Source organism: Varanus komodoensis, unplaced genomic scaffold (genome assembly GCF_004798865.1).
Source record: "Varanus komodoensis strain SLA01 unplaced genomic scaffold, ASM479886v1 scaffold10, whole genome shotgun sequence".
In the NCBI taxonomy this organism is placed as follows: domain Eukaryota; kingdom Metazoa; phylum Chordata; class Lepidosauria; order Squamata; family Varanidae; genus Varanus; species Varanus komodoensis.
In genome coordinates, this window is record NW_025335269.1 from 28752408 (window position 1) to 28772694 (window position 20287).

At 40.5% G+C, this 20287-nt stretch overlaps 1 protein-coding gene across 4 annotated transcripts in view; it reads left to right on the forward strand.

Moving 5' to 3' along the window:
- The window catches only part of NBAS (NBAS subunit of NRZ tethering complex), a 176744-nt gene that overhangs the window by 96552 nt on the left and 59905 nt on the right, over positions 1 to 20287 (forward strand). For 3 of the 4 annotated variants that reach the window (XM_044417865.1, XM_044417835.1, XM_044417856.1), the window contains exons 33-39: positions 3819 to 3932; positions 4516 to 4673; positions 6918 to 7022; positions 13857 to 14024; positions 14392 to 14505; positions 14787 to 14910; positions 19480 to 19556. In XM_044417865.1, coding sequence (XP_044273800.1) covers positions 3819 to 3932; positions 4516 to 4673; positions 6918 to 7022; positions 13857 to 14024; positions 14392 to 14505; positions 14787 to 14910; positions 19480 to 19556 — 860 coding nt within the window. The remainder of the gene's footprint in view (positions 1 to 3818; positions 3933 to 4515; positions 4674 to 6917; positions 7023 to 13856; positions 14025 to 14391; positions 14506 to 14786; positions 14911 to 19479; positions 19557 to 20287) is intronic. The other variant, XM_044417846.1, reaches the window with a different exon arrangement.

The following is a 20287-nucleotide window of genomic DNA, read 5'->3' on the forward strand; positions in this document are numbered from 1 at the left end:
TATTGCAGACAACAAAATCAACGAACGGGGGCTTCTTTTTTAGCTTCTATACTTCCAGATTCCAGGTCTTTAGATGGGCTCAGTTCAGGGATCTCTACCTCAAACATAGTTCTCTGTCTAAGGGATTATAGACATAGGGGGGAGATGTTCTACTGGGGCATTGCTGGCCATGTTTTATGCTCTCGTTCTGCTACCTACAAGAGTCGTCCATCCAGTGAACAAATGTGTCACTCTGCTGCATGGAGATTTGCTTATACTTTAAACACTATTGTCTTTACATGTTATCATCTGTTGATTCAGAGTTTGTTAGATGAGATGTCCAGAAGATAGTTTCTGTGTAGTTCAGAAGAAATCCTGCTCAAGGGATCCACTGCTTTCCCACATCCTGACTGTCAAGACCACCGCATGTGCTGTCTTGTAAATTCTCATTGCTGGCAGTCTTGTTTTTTCCTCCCAGCCAATAATTTAGATTAGACATTATTGATGAACCTACATGGGGCAGTGGTGAGGTTCATCAGAATGAGAATGCTTCCCCCCCTTATGGAGGGCCGTTGACCCACAGAATAAGTCATTGGAGGCCCAGGGCTCACCGCTTCCATTTGCCTGCCGAAATCAGTTTTACCTAAACAGGACTTTCTTGACTAACCTGTCAAAAGTTAAATTGCTGCACTCTGATGTTAAAGGTTTTTAATCTATATTATGATTGTTTGCTCCCTTTTTTATTGCCCAATGCTCAGATTTTTAATAGGATGTAGAATAATATAGAAGTCTTGTAAATAAATTAGTAGATCATGTCTCTTGCAGGAACAGATGGGCAGCAGAGGTTTGTTCCGGCTGCCCTGCAGCATAGCCTTCCCCTCAGCTCCAATGTAAAGTTTGCAGAAAATTTATATGTATGGGAGAAACTTCCTTTTTTCAAGGCAGGGGAGAATTGTGAAGAATTGAAATATGTACAGAATTTACTCTTCTGTTAGACATAATCTTATTTTACAGTGTCAGCAATATAAAATGCATCACTTACAACTTATATTTTGTTGTAAAACTTCTGTGCCACCCAACAGCCAAAGCTCTCTGGGTGATTCACAAACTACTTTAAAAAATGAATAAAGGATACATTATATATATTATAATGTATTAAAATATCATTAAAGTTTATAATACAAAATTTAAAACCACATACTAAACAGGTTAAAATATACACAAAATGATAACTTTTAAAATAAAGGATATGAAGCTCTAATGGACATATTTATGGAATTTACAATACAATCATATGCATGTTAAGATCCTCTCTGTTTCATGGAATTTCCTCTTGTGAAAGTCTCTGCAGGATTGCACCTGTCATTTTCTATGTGCAAACGGTTAGCCAATGTGTGGTATTGACTTTGTGTTTCTCAGCATTTCCCTTTTTTCTGTTGGGAAAATAGCACAATGAACAGGTTTTCATAGGGAGACATAGGAATTTTTAGGTTTTTCTTTTTTCAAATGTCTCCACAATTCCCTCCTCCCCCCAGGCCTTCAGGCCAAAAAAGCTTTGTGCATGTGCTTGGTTTCATTTTTCTTACCAGTTAGATGTCACTGCTGTAGCAGCAGCAGCAGCAGCAGACCTGGAGGTAGAAAAATCGCCATGTGATATAGCCGAAGGGGTGCTGCCACTACTGGGTCAGCAAGCCAGTGGGATAATGAGGTGGCTGCCAGCTGGGGCAGTGGCTGTTCCTGTGCCAGTAGGCCATCCTGTGGCAAGTGCACAGTGGTGCTGGCCCTTGCCAGACCTAAAAATATTTTTAAGGTTGGGTGATAGCCCCAGTATTCATAGGTAAGGGCACTTAGAGCAACCCTACAGCCCCACAGCTTCAAGTGCCTGCCAGCGTATTAATGCCCTTGTGCCCAGCTTTGAATCTCTTTTGCAGTGGGTTCATGCAGTGTTCTTTGAGCAGCGGACCAGGCAGGATTTGCAGTTTTGAATGGTACGCTACACCTTTGACATGGCAGCAGATCTGTGTTTAACCAGCAGTAGCAATCATTGAAAGAGAAGGAAATGGTTATATTATTAAGGCACATATTCTATATACCCTTTTATCTGAAAGCTTAACGTCTTAAATTCCATCTGTCAGGCACTAGAAGCACAAAACTATCATTAGAAATCATTTTCACTTTCATAATCTTTAAGTTTTTGCTTCTCAAGGTGGGAACTGAGATACTGTCAGCAATTGTATGATTGGAAGAATAAAAGGTGATGCTTGAAATCTATGAGGGGGTACGACTTGAAGTGTCTCCATTATTAAACCTACAGAAGCGCAAGAAAAAATGCTCCAGCTGTGAACTGTGGGAGCTCTGGAGTCAACAGTTACCCTTTCGTGTATCAGTGAGGCATCCATATAACAAAGGTAGAAAGGGGAAGAGAATGCAGGAAGGATGGAGACAATGACAGAGTAATTCTGGCATTTCTGGTACTTGAGCAGCAGAAGAAAGAGAGAGCTCCCACTGTTCCAACACATTTGGGCGTATGTGTGTGTGCGTTTGTGCATCTGCATGCTAAATTATCTTGAGAAACTACTCAGGTTCTGCTAAGAAAAACACCAGTTTCTCCCACATGCCAATATGTCCACATTCCTTTCAAAAGAAATGCTGTCCTCCACCATAGCAGATACCTGAGGAACAATGCAACTAATTAGATTAAGCACTCTGATTGCATTATGGTTCCTTCAGTTTTACTACTGCAATGGAGAGATTTCTCTCTCAGTCTGGGTTTTTTAATCGGTAAGGAACAATTTAGAATCTCTTTACCTGGTGAGTGCATATATTTCATTTCAAGTGTATCTGCTCGAAGCCCTGAACAGAGCTATGAAAGTAGCTATCTTTAAAATGAATGGTCCTTAATTTAAAGATATCCTTTGGTCTAGAATGTAAATGTTTCTTAGCCACTTCTGAAAGGTTCTATTGAAGAGGCAGGCAGTTGAGGTGAAGTTGAACTGTAGGTCAACCCAGCCATGAGATGGCATGTGCCTTATTTTCATCGTATCATGAAGGTGGTCTGTTTTAAGACAGTTATTATAATTTCATGATTTCTTCTTTAATTTTAGTTTATATATATTCAGTAATCTCTAATGTGCTTCTTGGAGCAGCAAGGTGTGGTTGCATCTTGAAAATTAATGAAAAAAAAACCCTGTATCTTCTCAGGAGCACAAACTGCTGTGATAGAAACTTTGAATAAACTGTTTTGCTGTGCAAATGATCCTTAATATGCACGTATACGCCACCTTGGATTTTGGCTAAAGGGGTTAAGAAAGTATAATTTGGTCTTCCCCAATCTGGGACCATCCAGATGGTGTATGAACTTTATCGGCCCCAGCCAGCATGGCCAGTGTCAGAAAGGCTGGCAGTTGTCATGCAAAACATCTGGAGGGAACTAGGAAGACGGAAGGCTATCATCTGTTAGTCACTTATGCTGAGCTGACCCATTTTATGAGGACACAGTCTTCACATCCTTTACATCTCCTGCAGAGATGCAGGAGCTAAATAGTCTTGGCAGCTTTTGGTAGATCCATGGAAAAGTAAAAGTTGAGGTCAGACTTTAATCCACTAGCCACAAAGTCCCCACAGTAAAATGCTTGCTCAAATGTGGCTTTGGAGGAGTGAAGATGAATGATTAAGCATGTCAATTTGATGTCATCAGGAGACCATGTACATACAGAGAGGTGCACCTTCCTTCCTGTTTGTTGCGGTTTAATTGTGGGTCTATCCATTGCATTCTTTGTTACTTCTCTAACTACGTGCTTTGATTTTCTAACAATTTAGATATATCTCTTACTTTGTAGGTGATGACCAGATAGAAAGAAAAGGACAAGTTTTGATTCTTTTAGTGGAACAAGCTCTCCAGTTTGAGGATTACAAAGCAGCAAATATGCATTGCCAAGAGCTTATGGCTTCAGGTAGGATTCATTCCTCATCCCAACAACAAATGATCTCATGAATTTCCTTGCACAGCATACAGTGGCAAATATTTTATCCTCTCTTATTCTCTGCAGTGTTGGCCCAAAAAACATAAAATCTGAAATTGTGAGCATTCTAGGAATGGTAGATGATTTTTTTCTGATCTGGCAAATCAGATTTTCTGTTGCAGTAACTGAAGCAGAGAGTTTTTTTTTAAATCAAGAGCTGCAAAACTTCTTTTTACTAAAGATTAAAGTGGGGCAGCCAGAAAAGGGCATTAGTACTGTAGGATGATGGAGATACTGAGTGATATAATGAGGAATACCTGGCATATGATAGTTATAATATAGAAAGAGGAAAGGACAAGATGGTCTCTGAGTGCCATTTATACATGAATTTGGTCAGGTTTTAGAGCTTTTTAAAATACATTCTTGGGGTACAGATCTATTGTGGCTGTTACAGGAGGAGAACAAGCCATTGATGACTTGAGAGCTGAAGATGAGCGCTACTTCATAATATCTGTTGTTAAGTTCAGTTCCCTTAATTTCAGTGTTGTAATCACTTTTGTGACATCCCTGCTAGGCTACTCTAAGAGCTGGGAAGTTTGCAGCCAGTTAGGACAATCGGAGGGTTATCAGGACATGGCCGTTCGGCAGGAGCTCATAGCCTACGCTCTGACACATTGTCCACCAAGTGTGATAGAACCTCTGCTGGCAGCAAGCAGCACTCTGCAAACTGAGGTATGTCTACATTTCTGAACATGTTTGACAGACAGACAGACAGACATTAACATCTGACTGGCCTCCGTGTAGTCCCCAAGGTGCAGATATTCAACTTACAAACAACCTGCACTTATGAATGAACTGCCATTCAAGCTATTATTTAAAAAAAATACTGCAGGAAATCTTCATTACCATAGAAAGAGGAAGCAAAAGGGGAAAGAGGGAGTCCTCCAAAGCATCACCATAGAGAGAGAGGAAATGAAAGGGTAGAGGGGGAGGCCTCCAAAGCATGCCTTCCTGCCCCATCCATTGGTAGAGGGAAATCTCTCTGGCATTTCCTTGTTGTAAGGGGAGGCACTGAGTTCGTTTGGCAGGAGGAGCTAGGGATATCTGTGGTTTTTCCACTTTCAAGGGGGTCTTGCATCCCTAACCCCTGCAAATGTGGAAGGGTGACTATATGTGATCCAACTTGCATACAAATTTGACTTGAAGGCAGATTTCCATTTTCTCAGGAATGGAATTAATTTGTAACCTGGGGACTGCCTGTATGGCCACATCCCTGTTCCACTGAAATATTGCTTTAATCAGAATGCCTTACTAGTAATGTTCAGCCATAACTTTATATGCAGTTTTGTTTTTCTCCTTGAACAAAGTTCCTTTTTTTCTAAAATTAAAATCAGCATAACACCAATTCATTTTCTTGTATAGAATCTGCAGAATTCACACCTTATTCCAAAGGATCTCACAAAAATAGCTTCAGGAAAACAAAAATACTACAATGAAATGGAAAATAAAAAGTACAGTGCCAGAGTTCATTAATATATTCCTTTAAGCAAGAGTCCTGAATTAAAAATAGTTGCTATTAGGATAAATTAATTTATTTTTGCTAATGATCATCAGTACATTTTCAGCTTTCTGTGAAGGTATTCCACCCTTCTCTGTTCTCTTTTTTCCTAATATGGCGAATTAATTAAACCATCACTGCTAGGTCTGACATTTTCTCATAACAGTCTATCAGACAAGAAAACTTTGGTGATCTCAGTGCTTACCATGTAATATCCTAGCAGCAGCAAATATATAAATACAAATTCCTCACTAATTTACTAATAAAACTCAAAAGACAAAAAAAATTAATTTATTAATGTCTATTTATCACTTTTAGGGTTTTTTTTAATTAAAAAACACTTATACCATGGATAAGCCTCCTGTTTTCTCCTTTTACTTCCAAAAAAGGGAGTTGTTTTTAGCAATTTTACGAAGTCTGGTGTTAAAACAATATCACATCAGTTTGCTAGTGATTTAACAATGTTGCTTTTGAGGGAAAAAGATGAATTCTCCTCCAAACATTTCTACAAATTTCCTCTGGGATATTTTAACCTATATTTTGAGCCCACTTGATCATGTGTTCTTTAACCTGTTGCTTGCGTAAGCATTGCATTTCAGAAATGAGTCATAACGTTTTTCTAATAAATATTAATTCATCATAATTATTCTTTTCAGTATTACCTTAAATCTGTTAAGGCTCAATCCTGTGTATGTTTAGGCAGGAGGAAAAGCCCTAGAACTTTCAGCATCCCCCATTGTATTAGTATAGTCCAATTGTATTAGTATAATACAATTAGTAGCCTCTGGTCAAATAAGGAGAATCTGTTTTCCTGGCAATACCATATTGTGGTTTGAGTGCTGACCAGTGCAGTGACCCCAAGACAAACAGTCCCTGTCCAACAAAAATGCAAGAACTGGTTGCTGGGATAGGCCTTAGCATCATGCAGTTTTAATTCTGTTTTGCCTAGTTGAGATGCTGTACCTGTCTGTATTTCTGAAACTGAGTTGCTTGCTATCAGTGATAGTGATGTGTTTCCATCTGTATAATCCATTATAATCCTTCCTGGTGTTTGGCTTGTTCTGTTCTTACCTTCTGCATGAATTTCACACTTTGCCTTTATTCCCTTGATAGGCACGGAATGAATTTCACAAGGTTCCCCATCCCCAGCTTCTTTCAACTTATTTGTTTTTTTTTGTAAGGACTGCACGGTCTCTGACCTACCATCTGTTTGGCATGGTCTGTCCTAGATGTCTGTTTATACCTAGATAAATGCATAGATGCTGCTTTGTTTATTTCTTTTGGTTTGAAAAGCAAAAACATCACACCTGAGATGGGGCTGGTTGAATTCAAATAATTGCTAAATACGAGTGGCTTATACATTTTATAGATTGAACAAAATGGATAATTTAAGAGATATATTGTTCCTTCCTCTTTAGATTCTTTACCAAGCAGTCAACTACCAGATACGGCCTTCTGAAAAGGGGGAGAACATAAATACCTCCAGATCACCAGATGGAATCAAAATAGAGACTCCTGTAGAAGTAAGTGTCTGTATTGGGAAGGATGGGGGTTAGAACACCGAACTATGTCTGCTTGCATTTCATATTTATAGTTAGGTTGGTCACTGGTCCTCAGATGGAAAGAAGGTTCCTAATTATTCAGTGGCTTCTTCCTTCTCTCTGCCCTTTTTCCCAGAGCATTCTTCTCCCATTTTTCAGTTTCTCCTTTTTGGCTTTCTTATCAGCATTTTTCAGTCACCTTGCTACTGAAGACTGTCTTCACTTTGAATGTCTTCAGAGACTCTTCCCTCAGAGTCTGGAATGCCTTTTGTATTTTATTTTGTGTTGTGAGCCGCCCTGAGGCTTCGGCAAGGGGCGGCATAGAAATGTTTTAATAAATAAATAAAATAAATAAATACAGCTTGTACTGACCTAAGCCCTGTTCAGGCATTAGGGCCATGCAGTTGCAGTGTGGGAGAGCTAAGCAGCAGGGCCATGCTGTTAGCCCCATGCCCACTGGTGAGGTAAGGTCTGAGGAGGGGAGCTGTGCCCTAGAGCCCTGCTCTGCATTTTTGAGGGCCCCCACTCTATGTGGGCCTTATAGAATGCTCCCTTCCTCAGACCTTTCCCTCCAACGTGTGGGTGAATTCTTCTTCTTTTCTGTGTTATTTATACTTTGAATGTATATTTCGAAAGGTGCCTTGGGAGGGTTTGATCCTACACAGCAGCCTTGAAATGTTTTACACACATAATCCTAAAGACTGAACAGGGCTCTTTAAGCCCTTTCCCAGAAAAATAAACCTTCCCTTCTTGACAGGATTGTCATGTTTCCCCAAATTATGTTGTATGCCAGTTTGTAACCACAGCAGTCACACTGTTCATGATCTTCTGAGACCTTCCAGTTATCAGTTAAGTGCTTTTTTAGATTTTCTAAGGTGGGTTGTAGTTGTGGGGGGCAGGCACCAAATAAATATTTCAGGAGGCCAGGGGCAAAGGGCCAGTGCTTGAGTACATTTAGGCTTCCGTTGCAAATTCCATGACATTTGATGTGGTGCATCTTCTTCTGCCTTACCATAATTACAGCTGCTTCATCAATATCAGACAGACATTAGCATTGGCTATCCATATTGAATCCACCTCAAGTCCATTTAGTTGATCCTAACAATATTCATTTGATCACAGAACACTCCATGTCCCCATGGATTACTCACAAATAAGTGATCAGGTAGCTACTTTTGGTTTGGTCCAAAATGAAATGGTTTTCATACCTTTATTCTGGAGAGAGAAGAGGAACCACATCCTAAGGCTCCATGCCACCCAACCTGACTATGCCGGTTAGGCGAGGCTTTTATCTAAACATGATATAAGTTTTTACCCAAGCATTGAAGGGCAAGCCACCCAGTAGCTGAAACTGTGTTTTCAAAACCATGGGAAGCAAATAATCTGTGGACCATATATAGGTGGCAAAAGGGGGTTATGTTATGCTTGCTGTGTGGCCTGTTGTGTATGAAAGGAATACTTTTGAAGAAAACTTTCAAAGTAATAGAGAAGGGGCAGAATCTTTCTTTAATACCTCTTTCCTTGTGTTTAATCTTGACCGAGGTTATCCATAGAAATAATTTCTGAATCTAATTTGGAGATACTTTGGCAAAAATAAAAATTAGCCTCTTTATAAGCCATTAAACTCTTGATTAGCCAAACGTATTTAGAATATTATAGCCAATAGTATAAGTTTAAAACATAATGCTTTGCCATATGATGGTGCGTTGTTCGTTAATGGCAAAACTAATAACTACAATAAATCATGAGACATAAATGGGCACTGGCTTTAGGCTTAATCTGCTCAATACCACTGTATCTTTTGTAAAAACAAGGATTTTATTTATAGGATATCGTAATATGGAGATGTAATTACTTTGCATGATCTCATTAATGCACGAAGACCCTTACAAGTAGCAGAATGCAGCCACTGCCCTTGAGTGCATGTTTCCTTTTATTTTCACAAATGCTTGCTTGCAAATACTTTATTTGTAAAAATGGCAGCTTTTCTTCTTTATAATGTAATGAATATAAGAGAACAGTGAGTGAGACAGTTCACACAGCCTTATAAATGAACGTGTTGGGCTGTGGTGAGGGAATAAACTTGTGACATTTTTCTTCTTTTGGTAAATTGTCTTACGGGTTTACTAAGGTTGGTCTGTCATCTTATAAAGATGGCTGTTTAATAGACCTTAAAACAGGAGACTACCTGGAATAGTTATGTTTGCTATTGTCAGGCACTGGGAGCCTTTTGCCAAGACCCCCCAAAATTTGCAATGTGAGAGCTGCACTGAGTACTAAGTAATTAAATTGACACTGAATAATTCAGAACCTGCTTTATTTGGATATAAAAAGTGTGCCTGTTGCTTCTTCGTGCGGCATTTGCAGACCTTGTTAAATCTGTTCTGTCTACATTTTGAGGAATATCAGTCACCTTTCATTCCATAATCTGCTCACTGATGGAATCAAATTTTGCACAGATGCATTCATATACATTTTCACAATGTGTAAAGTCACACAACAAAAAATGTGTAAATTCACATAACAAAAAATGCATATGGTCACACTTTAGCCTATCAGCTGAAAAAATGGGGGAGGCTGTATTTTTCTAAAAACTAAATTTGCATAGGATTACAGGAAAAAAAATAACATGAAGGTCTGTAGAATCTGCATGACTCAAAGAAGCTAGTCTGCCGAAGAATCCATGGACTGGATTCTTCGACATTTGCACTTGTACGAAGTTGTGGATCTCTCTCACATCCCCCTTCCTGGGCCAAAACAAATAACCTCGGATTCAGAAGGTGTTTCTGGTAATGAATTGAACCACTCACTGCCCTACAGACCTTACAGACCCACCCAGAACATTCTTTGGTCCAAATTCGTTTTGTGTATGCTAGAAAAAGTTGCTGTCACCTTAAGTTGTTTCTGGAGAGTGGTTGAATGGAGCTGGTCTTTGACTGCAATAATGTTTATCTATCTATCTGGAGAGTGGCAGAGCAGACAGAAGAGCAAAGGGCAACAAATGATGTAGAAGAGAGCAAGAGCTATTCCAGGACCTTAAAGGAAGGAGCCTAGTGATTGGAGGGAGCCTGGGAAAAGCAGGGTGTTAGTGACCTTCTTACAATGCATTTTGTCCAATGGCATTGGATTTGCTATGACAGTGGTCACAGAGCAAGATCTGATTAAAGATATAACCCAAAATGTGTTGAGCTAAACTTGATCAAGGTAAGGGTGGACATCATGGGCTGCTAACATGAATTTGTGATATTGATGGTTTGTTCATTTGTATGCTTCCATGACCACTGCCAATTTAGTGATGACCCACCCCTTCCCCAAATAAAAAATCAGGAACATTTGCGACAAACTACTACAGAGTGTTGCAATCATCTTTTTTAGAGTCTTGTTTGCCACTGTGAATTGCAGTGGCACAATGGAGGGCACCAGGGTTGCTATTCGGGGTTCAGTTAAGGAGCATGTTTTGACTCAGCATGACTTTTTTGTGCTACTGCCCAAGCTGTACAAAAACATCAAGGGAATGAAACCTCATTTTTCTGCAACCATTACTTTAAAAATGAATATAACATGATCTCCAAGATAATTTTTCTGCTTTTTTCTTTCCTTAAATACAGTTCATGTCATCTTTTTGCTGCTTATTTTCTAAGTATTGAGGAAGTTCTGCCATATTTTGCTCAGCATGCAGTCCCTTCAGTTAGAGCAGTGAGAACTAAAATTTCCAAATGATTATTCAGTGGTTGGCAGGAGGTCTTCTCTTTATATCTTTTCTATTATTAATAACTGAAAGCTTCACACACAGGCATTCTGTTGCATATAGAAATGTTGTTTTTTCTTTTAAAAAATCAGTATAATGGCACATTTTAGTTAATGTCTTTCTACCCTATAATTTCTGAGCTCTAAATCATCATAATCATTTATTATTTCTTTAACACTTAACATGTAACTTTCTTATCCAAATTAGTGAAATAGGAGAGGAAAAGAAAATTAGCTGAAATGTGTTATCTCATTCAGGCATTTGCTTCTCAAAATCCATCTTCCAATATACACTTGTACACCTGGCAACAGGTATATTCCTGTGCTTTCCAAAGGAACTGATCCTCCCCCCCCCCATGATACCCCGTTTGTTATTTGAGGTCAAGTCACATGATATTTCAGTCCAATCTGGCACATTGCAGAAGACAGTGCTTGCGAGAGGCGGTGCTTGCATTCCCATTGGATGGAGAGATCCTGTGTAGCCTTGGTCTCTTCCACATATAAAGAGGTCGATTGGAGAAACATTTGGCTGATTACTTGCTGTTCATTTTAGTGAACTTAAGAGCCTTGCTAGATCAGACCAAAGGCCTATGTGGTCCAGCACTGTGTTCCCACAGATACTTTTGCCCTAATAGGACTCCCACAAGCAGGACATGACTGCTGCAGCAACCTCCTGCCTATATTCCTGAGCTACTGGTGTTGAGCGGCACAGTGCTGGATGCTGGAGGCAATAGAGACCCACTATCACTAGAAGCCACTGATAGCCTTATGCTCCTTGATAGCATTATCCTCCATCATGTGCTGCTGATAGGGGCAGTATCCCCTGATGGCAGCCTGCCCGCTCTGTGCCCATTACAGTAGTGGGAATTCCCACTGGCACCATGGAAAAGTGGCCTTGGGCCCAAGAAGCAACACGCAGCTGCCACTTCAGGAATAAGGCAAGTCTGCATTGCGGCCTTGTGCAACTTCTAGAGACTTGTACCATTCTGGAAGCCATAATTTCCAGTTCTGCTCATGATGGTTCCAGCTGCAGCAGCACCATGGCAGTATTAGACATAAATTGGGATCACATGACACAGGGTCATCCCATCCCAGACTGTGTATGTTTGTGTGTGTGTGGTTTGGTTGGTTGGTTGGTTGGTTTTTGCAACAAGCCCTCTTCACAACCCATAGCTTTTTGCAGAGGTTGCTGAACCAACAATGGGTTGCCACGTCATCTGAACCTGGGAGACCAATCCCAGAAGGTGAGTGGACCACTTGGCAAGAGCAGCAGAACCTCCTGCCACTCTTGGTGATCCCAGCCCTGCTGCCACCAGTGGCAGCCTCTTCCCCACTTCGCAGCAGCGATCCCTGATTCCACCAAAAGGCACAATTAATGCATTTTTAAATGGTCCTGCACAATAGCGCAAGTGCATACCTATGACTGTTCTCAATCCTCTTCAGCTTTTCCATTCTCCTCTGAGCCTCTAAATAGACTGAAAAGGTGGGATCTACATCCACCCCCTTTTCATAAGGGCTTTCTTATGATGGCTGTCAGAAGAAAGTTTCTTCTCTTTCAGCTTAACAAATATGAGCATTTGTGGGCGGGCAAGGAGATATGCATCTATGATACCTGTCTGTCCCTCTCCCAGAAAAGAGGGAAAAGATGCTCAAATTTGCTAGGTAGAATAATTGTTAGGCTCTGCTACCCAGGACATGGAGGACTGGAATGGGGGAAAGGAGCTGGGCACATTCTATAGTAATTTCGATTGTCTGTTGGCCACGCTGTGTGTTCTGTGAACAATCCAGACTGCACAGCTTACTTGTAGGGTGGTTGCCATGTTGTGAGAACTCAACCATAATGTAATTTTTTGTAAAAATCCAATGTAAGTCCTAGTTAGAGTAGACTCAATTAAAGAAATGAGAAATTAGTCATGATCAACCTAAGTACCATTTGTTTCAAACGTAAGAATTATTATGTTGATTTTTATCCTTTGTTTGCAGTTTGTATAGTCCTTTGGAAAAAACAGACACACATATTTTAGTAGGGGTGTGTGTGGAGACAGAGCTAGCCTTACCACTAGGCAGGGTGGGGCAATTTCCTTAGACAGCAGGTGCTGGAAGGCAGCCACAGGGTGTGTGCCTTGCAGTCCACTCTGTCACCTACTTTGTCACTGCCTTCAAGTTCACTGGAGAGCATTGTCCCATCATCAGTGTGGAAGACTGATTTATCTGCCAGTGCAATGCGTAGAATGGGAGGGGATGCCATCTTGTCCTTCGCTGACTGGACCTGTGTGGAGGTAGTGTTAACAGGGACTCTTTAGAGGGACTTCACAGACTTCTATGGATGCTATTACTTATGGTCAGCATCTTCCTTGGGAGCTAATAGCCCATTCATCTGAGCCTCCTAATGAAAATGCTTTAGTAGGACAAATGTCCTTTGTTAGAACAGCATCCAGGCTGCAATAGAGAATTCCATAACCAACTGAAAAACAAAGAGACTGGGAAGGTCTGGTCTGGTCTGGTCCGGTCTAGGCAAATACATGCTTGTTACCAACCCTTGAATAAAATTTAGGTTGAATTGATTATTGCCATACTTGTTTGGAGTTCTGATGCCAGCTCTAACAAATGCAAGAAACTGGGAATGAAACATTTGCACTTTGAGTACTTTGTAGCTTTATGTTATACTTTTTCCTCCCAATCATTAGGATCGAAGCAAACCTCCAATAATTTCATCAGTTACTAAGATCTGTTAGCCAATTTCTAATACATACATTGCTTCCTTAGACGTTTAGTGCTAATGCATAATCAGAACTATTACAGCAGTGTTCAGTATAATGGCTATTAATTGCAATGTTTGTATAATTTGAATGAGAAATGTAGTGTTAAAAATACTTGTAGTGCTCAATTCAATGTCTGTGCATGAAGCACGCACACATGTATGTTGCCTTTTATCAAAATATACTTGCAAGGTGTGTGGTGCCTGAAATTGGCCCCATTATTATGGTGCTTTGGAAGCCTGTTGAAAAATCACAGGGTTTGGCAGCTTGTTTTTAATGCTTCTGGCTTGTGTGTTGCATAACCTCACAGGTAGCTACCAGCATTTCTTCCAGTCAATCTGCTGACCTACTGCAGTGGACCACAGCTAAAACCATGAAGGTTCTTTCCAATACAACTCTGACCACAAAAGCCGTGCTGCATGCTGTCAGTGATCGACAGTGGTGGAAGAAGTCACTAACTTACCTTCGGCCATTACATGTAAGGAATACCCATTCCTTAGCTCTTCAGCCATTCAGCCTTACTAATTTAGCATGCACTGCTATGCATATCTGGATGGAGAAGAAAGGATCTTCTCCATCTGAACATACCTAGGTTCGCCCTTCTGTAAACTCACTTTATTTTCAGCAGCGGCTTTCTACAAGAAGCCTATATAGACAAATGTGATGCATGTGACCACCAAACATGTATTCTGTCTTCAGTGTCGTACCTCGGATTCTTATCCATCACTACTGAAATGAAGTGGATGGTAGACACATATGCAGAAATATGGGTATACTCTCTCTTTTACGGTAAGATGAAATGTAAAAGATGGCATAATTCTAATGTCTGTGTTTTGTTCACAAAGGATCAAGAATTTGGAGATGTATTAAAAGGGACTGCTGGAGCAAATGCAGCAATAGAAAAGCAAGGCTGCCATCCATTTTATGAAGCTCTGATCGATAATCCATACCTTGCAGATGTAAGTTTAGAGATGTGATTATCAGTTTTCAAAGTTCCTAGCAAAAACGTTTTATAGAAAAAAGTGGTTGAGGCTAAAAGTTAAGATTGAGTATTGTAGTTAAATAATAATCCCAGTTAGATTGTCAGTGAATCAGACTGATTAACACCAAACTGAGAGGTTAGTGGGTGTTTAGGCAGGTCTAACAGTTCTAACCATAATTAAGGAGAAGAATAGGAAAAGCACACATACAGCAAACTTAGTTATAAATAGTCATACTACTTAAATGTTCTGTTCTGCAGAATGAAGTTACTTATACCTCATACCAGCACAGCCCTTCGGAAAGTTTTGCAGAGGTATTGCTGCGGACAGGAAAACTTGCAGAAACTAGAAGTGAAGGGCAGGATCGGTTTCCTGTCACAGAAGGTAAACTGTGTGCATATTTGTTTGTACCTGTATGGAAGGGTGATGTACATTTATGATACAATAGCACTATAATTGACTTGAAGTTGGTTTCTCTTCCAAACCTGGTAACAGCAAGTTTCCTGGTTTGGTTGTACCAGGGAACTAGTTAATTTGCTCAGACAGTCTTGGGCCATGGGAGAAGCGAGGAGGCAAGGAGTGGGATGAGGGTAGAACATATGGCTATGAAGCTTGTGCAGATCTCAGCTTGAGATGCTTCCATATCTAGACTTAGCGAAACACTATTTGCCATAGGAAGCTCTACCATAACAAATGATGGTAATTCCAGTATAATAAATGAACCCCCTGCTTTCCCCCACCCCAAACCTTTACTTATTAACTAGATTGCATAACAGTCCCAAGTCTAGCTAGGCATCTCTGAAGAAATAGAGCAGGTAAGCAATAGGCTTGCGATATATTTCTAAACACTCCTAATAAATAATACATTTGTAAATGTAGAACTGTAATGACATTAAAAAAAACTCCACCAGTTATTGTTGATCAGTTTTAGAAAGGTGTTTATTCAGACATGCTTAGTAAAAGAGAAAAATCACACTAATTAATTCTGTTTACACAATTGTACCCATATGGACATTTGTCCAAGCCCACTCATTTATAACTGACTCTATCTTATGTAGATAAATGTTACTTGTGGTGTTAAGAACATTGGTTCTCCGGGAAAATCAATCACCATTGACTAAGCACTTGAGGAAACTGCTGTTTTTAGGCATGCAGAATGTCACTGTGTGACCTGTCATCTATGATAATCACAAAAAAAGAAGAAGCAAATCCAGAGATTAATTATGTGCAGAACAGAAAAAACAACTGTGATAGGGACTTTTACGAAATGTTCTGCAAATATAATATTGCATTGGCCTTAGAATAGCAAAATGTCATTTTGTTATCACTACAGCCCATATAACAGGGTGGGCAACTAATGGCACTCCAGATGTTTTGGCCTATAACTTGCATCACCCCTAGTCTACACAGGTGATGGTGAGGGATGATGGGTGTTATAGGCCTAAACATCTGGGGGTCTACAAGTTTTCCTCCCTGTCATTTAGGCTTCACCTCATGAACTCAACAGAATTATTCCATCATGCAACTGCTGTACTATGTTAACCGATCTATAATAATCTGTAAACCACTAGCATTATGTTTTATAAGGAAAAATCCCAGTTCTATGTCCATAGACTTGTCAAAGGAAATGGAAGGAATGCAGCGTCACTGACCCACCATGCACTAGAAAAAGAGATGAGGGGGGGCAGGAGACTGACAAGAACCTAGTGTTTTTATATCTAGTCAAAAGATAATCTTATTGTATCGCTTTGAAGAACACATACCTTGTTGTTAATAAGGTTTTTCTCTGAAGAGTCCAAATAAGTCTGAAAGCCAAGTATGGAAAGGCTCTGTAAGGCTTGTAACTTGTGGCTGTCTCTTACCACAGGATACCAGACCTGGAATCTCATGGGGGGCTTACCGCAGCACCAAGCTGCTAGGGTGGCAGGCAAAATCAGTGAGAGAGGCATCCTAATTCTTGCTTATTCTTGTGCGCTGGGGTGAGTGGATGCATCTGCTGAGTGCAGTAAAGCTGTCCCCACCTGCTGTGGATGAATAACACCAGTCCATGTCATAACGACGGGTATTTTGCCAGTAGAATAATAACAGAGCGTAAGCCAAATGCCCAATTAAAATGTATAGCAATACACACAGACAAATGGCCACCTGCCTTTATGAAAGATGTCTGAATCAATTACTGTAGCTAATATTTGCTGGAGTAGCATGAGTTTGGTCAGTGTCACCTAAGCTTAATGACAAATTCGAAAATTATTGAACAAATGGTTTTTCTTATGACTTTCTCTTCAATGGCGCACAGAGGTATGAACTCTGCAACAATATATTTCCCAGCTTAAGAATTTTTGAAATATTTTAGGGAAGGAGAAATCAAACTTGATTGCTGAAATAAAGAAGAAAAATAATATTGGTGGCTCTTTGGACACAGTTAAGCTGTCATTATGTCATTTGTCTTCTGCTATGGATGCTGTTCACATTCTGAATATAGATTTGAAATTAAAATTATTTCTTTATACCAATTTCTTAACAGCAAACTTATTCCATTAGACACTGGGTGGGATCCAGCATTGTCCCTCCACCAGCAGAAGCGATGCCACCAGCATTGCAGGGTTTCCTTGTCCTCTTCTGTGTGCGACAGCCCCCTGTGCACATCGCAGCTCTGCTCCAGCAGGTTCACAAGCCCTCCAGAGCAGAACTGGAAGGCACGAGGGCTGCTGCACTGATGCTTCTGCACCAGAAGGGTGGGCTTTAATTATGGGATCCCATCACAGAGCAGGTAGCTCCGGTGGAGCTGCTGGACCAACACCAACAGAACCAGCACATAAATTGTAGCTGTTCCATAATGCATTTGAGGAATTTATCCATGTACATACATCAAATTCAAGTGGGAGGACTGTGCACCTTCACTTGAAGTCAGTAGCAGGGCTTTCCTTTGAATTTGACTTTGCTGGGATCATCAGGAATGTGTTGTGTTCCTCATTTTAGGCTCTCTGTAGCAATGCTAAGATGTGTGTTTGCTTTCATATAATGTTAGGAGTAGGCTAGATATGGAATCGTTAGGAGCAGAGGAAGTTGCTTTATACAACATCAAGGGACTGGGCTGTCTAGCCCAGTGTTTTCAACACTGACTGGTTGTCACTTTTTAGGATTTTAGGCAGGATTCTTTCTTAGCCCTAATTGGAGATGCCAGGGATGGAATCTGGGGCCTTCTGGGGCCTTCACTTTTCATTGAGCAATGGGTCCTCCCCTGCAGTCGAAGTACTGTAGAAACACAGGCCGCAATCTGAAATAGATCACAAAAGTAATGGGATAAAGAACACATTGTGTAAAGAACACAATGGGATTTACCTCTGAGTAAACTCACACAAGATTGCACTGTTGAATGTGAGCACATGCTTTTTGAAATAAATTCATACGCTCAGCTTATGTTTAACTCTGAACTTCACAAAATGAAGAGCCACTTGGTGAATTTGGGTCTCAAAAGTGACCGGGTGGCGGCGAATAAACCCAGCACTCCCAATTTGTGTGTGTGTCCTTTTAAGAGCTGTTTTTCACAGAGCTGCAAGCATGTGCTTGGACTTGGAACTTCCTTGTGTTATTTGAAGTTTTGCCAAGGATGGGGGACATTATGAGACAGCTGTTGAACCAAATGAATGGAGCACACTATTCTTGTCAGAGAGTTAATCTGTCTAGCTACACCCTGGTCCATGCTAACTGACAGCAGCTTTCTAGGGTTTCAAGCAGGAATTTTTCCAGCCCTGCCTGGAGGATTTAACCTGGACCTTTTGTGTTCAGAGCTTGTGTTCTCTCAGTGAGCTCTTGCCCTTCCATCAAAGGAAGTGATATTTCGTGAAGGTAGCATATAAGACTTTGCCTTGTGCATTGTACTGTGAGCCTTTTTGATTAGCAGCTGGTCAGAAACACTGGAGCCTTCCAGTATCTCCATAAGAGCCATGGGTTCTACCAAGCTCTAGCACAGGGGTAGAACAATGGCAAAATGATGTTGCTGAAAGACAGTATGAGATGTTACTGTTATGTCCAGTTGTTGTTGTTGTTTTTCTCTGATCACTCCACAATAAAATCACTGCAGTTGTACCTTGATGGGCATTTGGTAACCATTTTATTTACTAGCTGCATGTAACCAGCCCTGGGAAGGAGCCTGGCTAGGTGCTGTGCATGAAAGGCCCCTGCTCAGCTCTCAGCATCTCCAGGCAAAACAGGAAAAGAGCCCTGTCAGAAAGGCTGGAGAGCCAGCAACAGTTGGGGCAGATATCAGCAAGCTGCATGGACAGGGCTCTGAACTGGCTTAAGGCAGCTCTCTCTGTGTCCAACAAAGCTTAGAAGCTAGGGTTGGTGTTCCTTAGTGCCTTTCCTCGGTTGAGGAATGCTCACGATTTTGACCTGCTGGGAGTGAGGGGTTTCCAGATACTCACGTATAACAATGGCTTGTAAAATGGTGAGATGTTTGCTGCTCTCTTCTTCATGATAAAAAGTTGATTAATAATCTACTGGTGTTACATGAGAAGCAGGTGATAAGAAATACAGATGTTCAGACTGTAGGAAACAACATATTTCATGCTATTGTGCTTCCTGTTTTCCTAAATGTTCATAACTTATAGTGTTGCTTTGGTTTTATAGCCAGCAAGTTTAGGTGCTGTAAATCAGCATGAGGGATATTTCAGCTGTTCAGTTTAACATCTGCTACGACACTATTTCATCTTGTTTTGCTAATGCATAAAACACTTTGACTGGAATTTAAGCTACAGCAGTCTTGCAGTTTAATTACACGTTATCTGTTTTTGTGATCCACTGATTAGCGCTTAATTGAATGTGTGCAGGACAGTGAAATCTAGAATCTAATAAAATATGGTGAGTGAGAAAAATGCCAAACTTAGGATGCATGAAGGGCAGAGGGGTCAAGAGTTAAACTTGCTCTTTATTGCTCTTTCTGTTTTGCAGTCCTTTTACAGCTGGCCAGTGAAGCTTTGCCAAATGATATGACTTTAGCACTGGCCTACTTACTTGCATTACCACAGGTAGGTTTACAGCTGGACATGCTTATTTATTTATTTATTTATTTATTTATTTATTTATTTATTTATGAATGTCTGACTGGGTTTGAGTCTGAATCCAGGTCCCCTTGGGACCTGAGCTCAGTATCATCAAGTCAACCGGAAGCTGATTTTCTGTATTGGCATATTTTGTAGAAACATCAACAGCTGTTTTGGAGAGGGTTGGTGGGGAAAGAAACAACCCTTTCTGTTTAGACATAATTTGCTTGAGCCTTTTCAGTCTACCAGTCATCCTAGTGCAACTAGCACGTGTACTGAAAAGGTTAGTTGGACATACCTGCAGGTAGTTACAATCTCTGAAGCCATGCTTCCTTTAAGTCTCGGCACTTAAAGCTTTGAAAAGATAGCTTAGACCTCATGCATGCATACGGGACCTTCACACAGACAGATCATCATGCATATTCTTACACAGAACCTTTTGCATTCCCTGTGAAATGAGTGCTGGTCTTTTTGGGTGACTGATATTGTATATGTAGTTTATGAATCACTCTGAATCACCTAAGCAGATTATTCATATGACATAAACCATATGACTAAAGTCAGTATATAACTGAAGATATCAAGTAGGTTTCTGTTGCGTGGGACATAAATGGGCAATGATTGATATGAAGCCAGTCCACAAGTCTTCCTGCTTATTTTTACTTTATTTTTCAAATTAAATCCCAACCTTCAGGGGAAGGATCACCACTGATGGT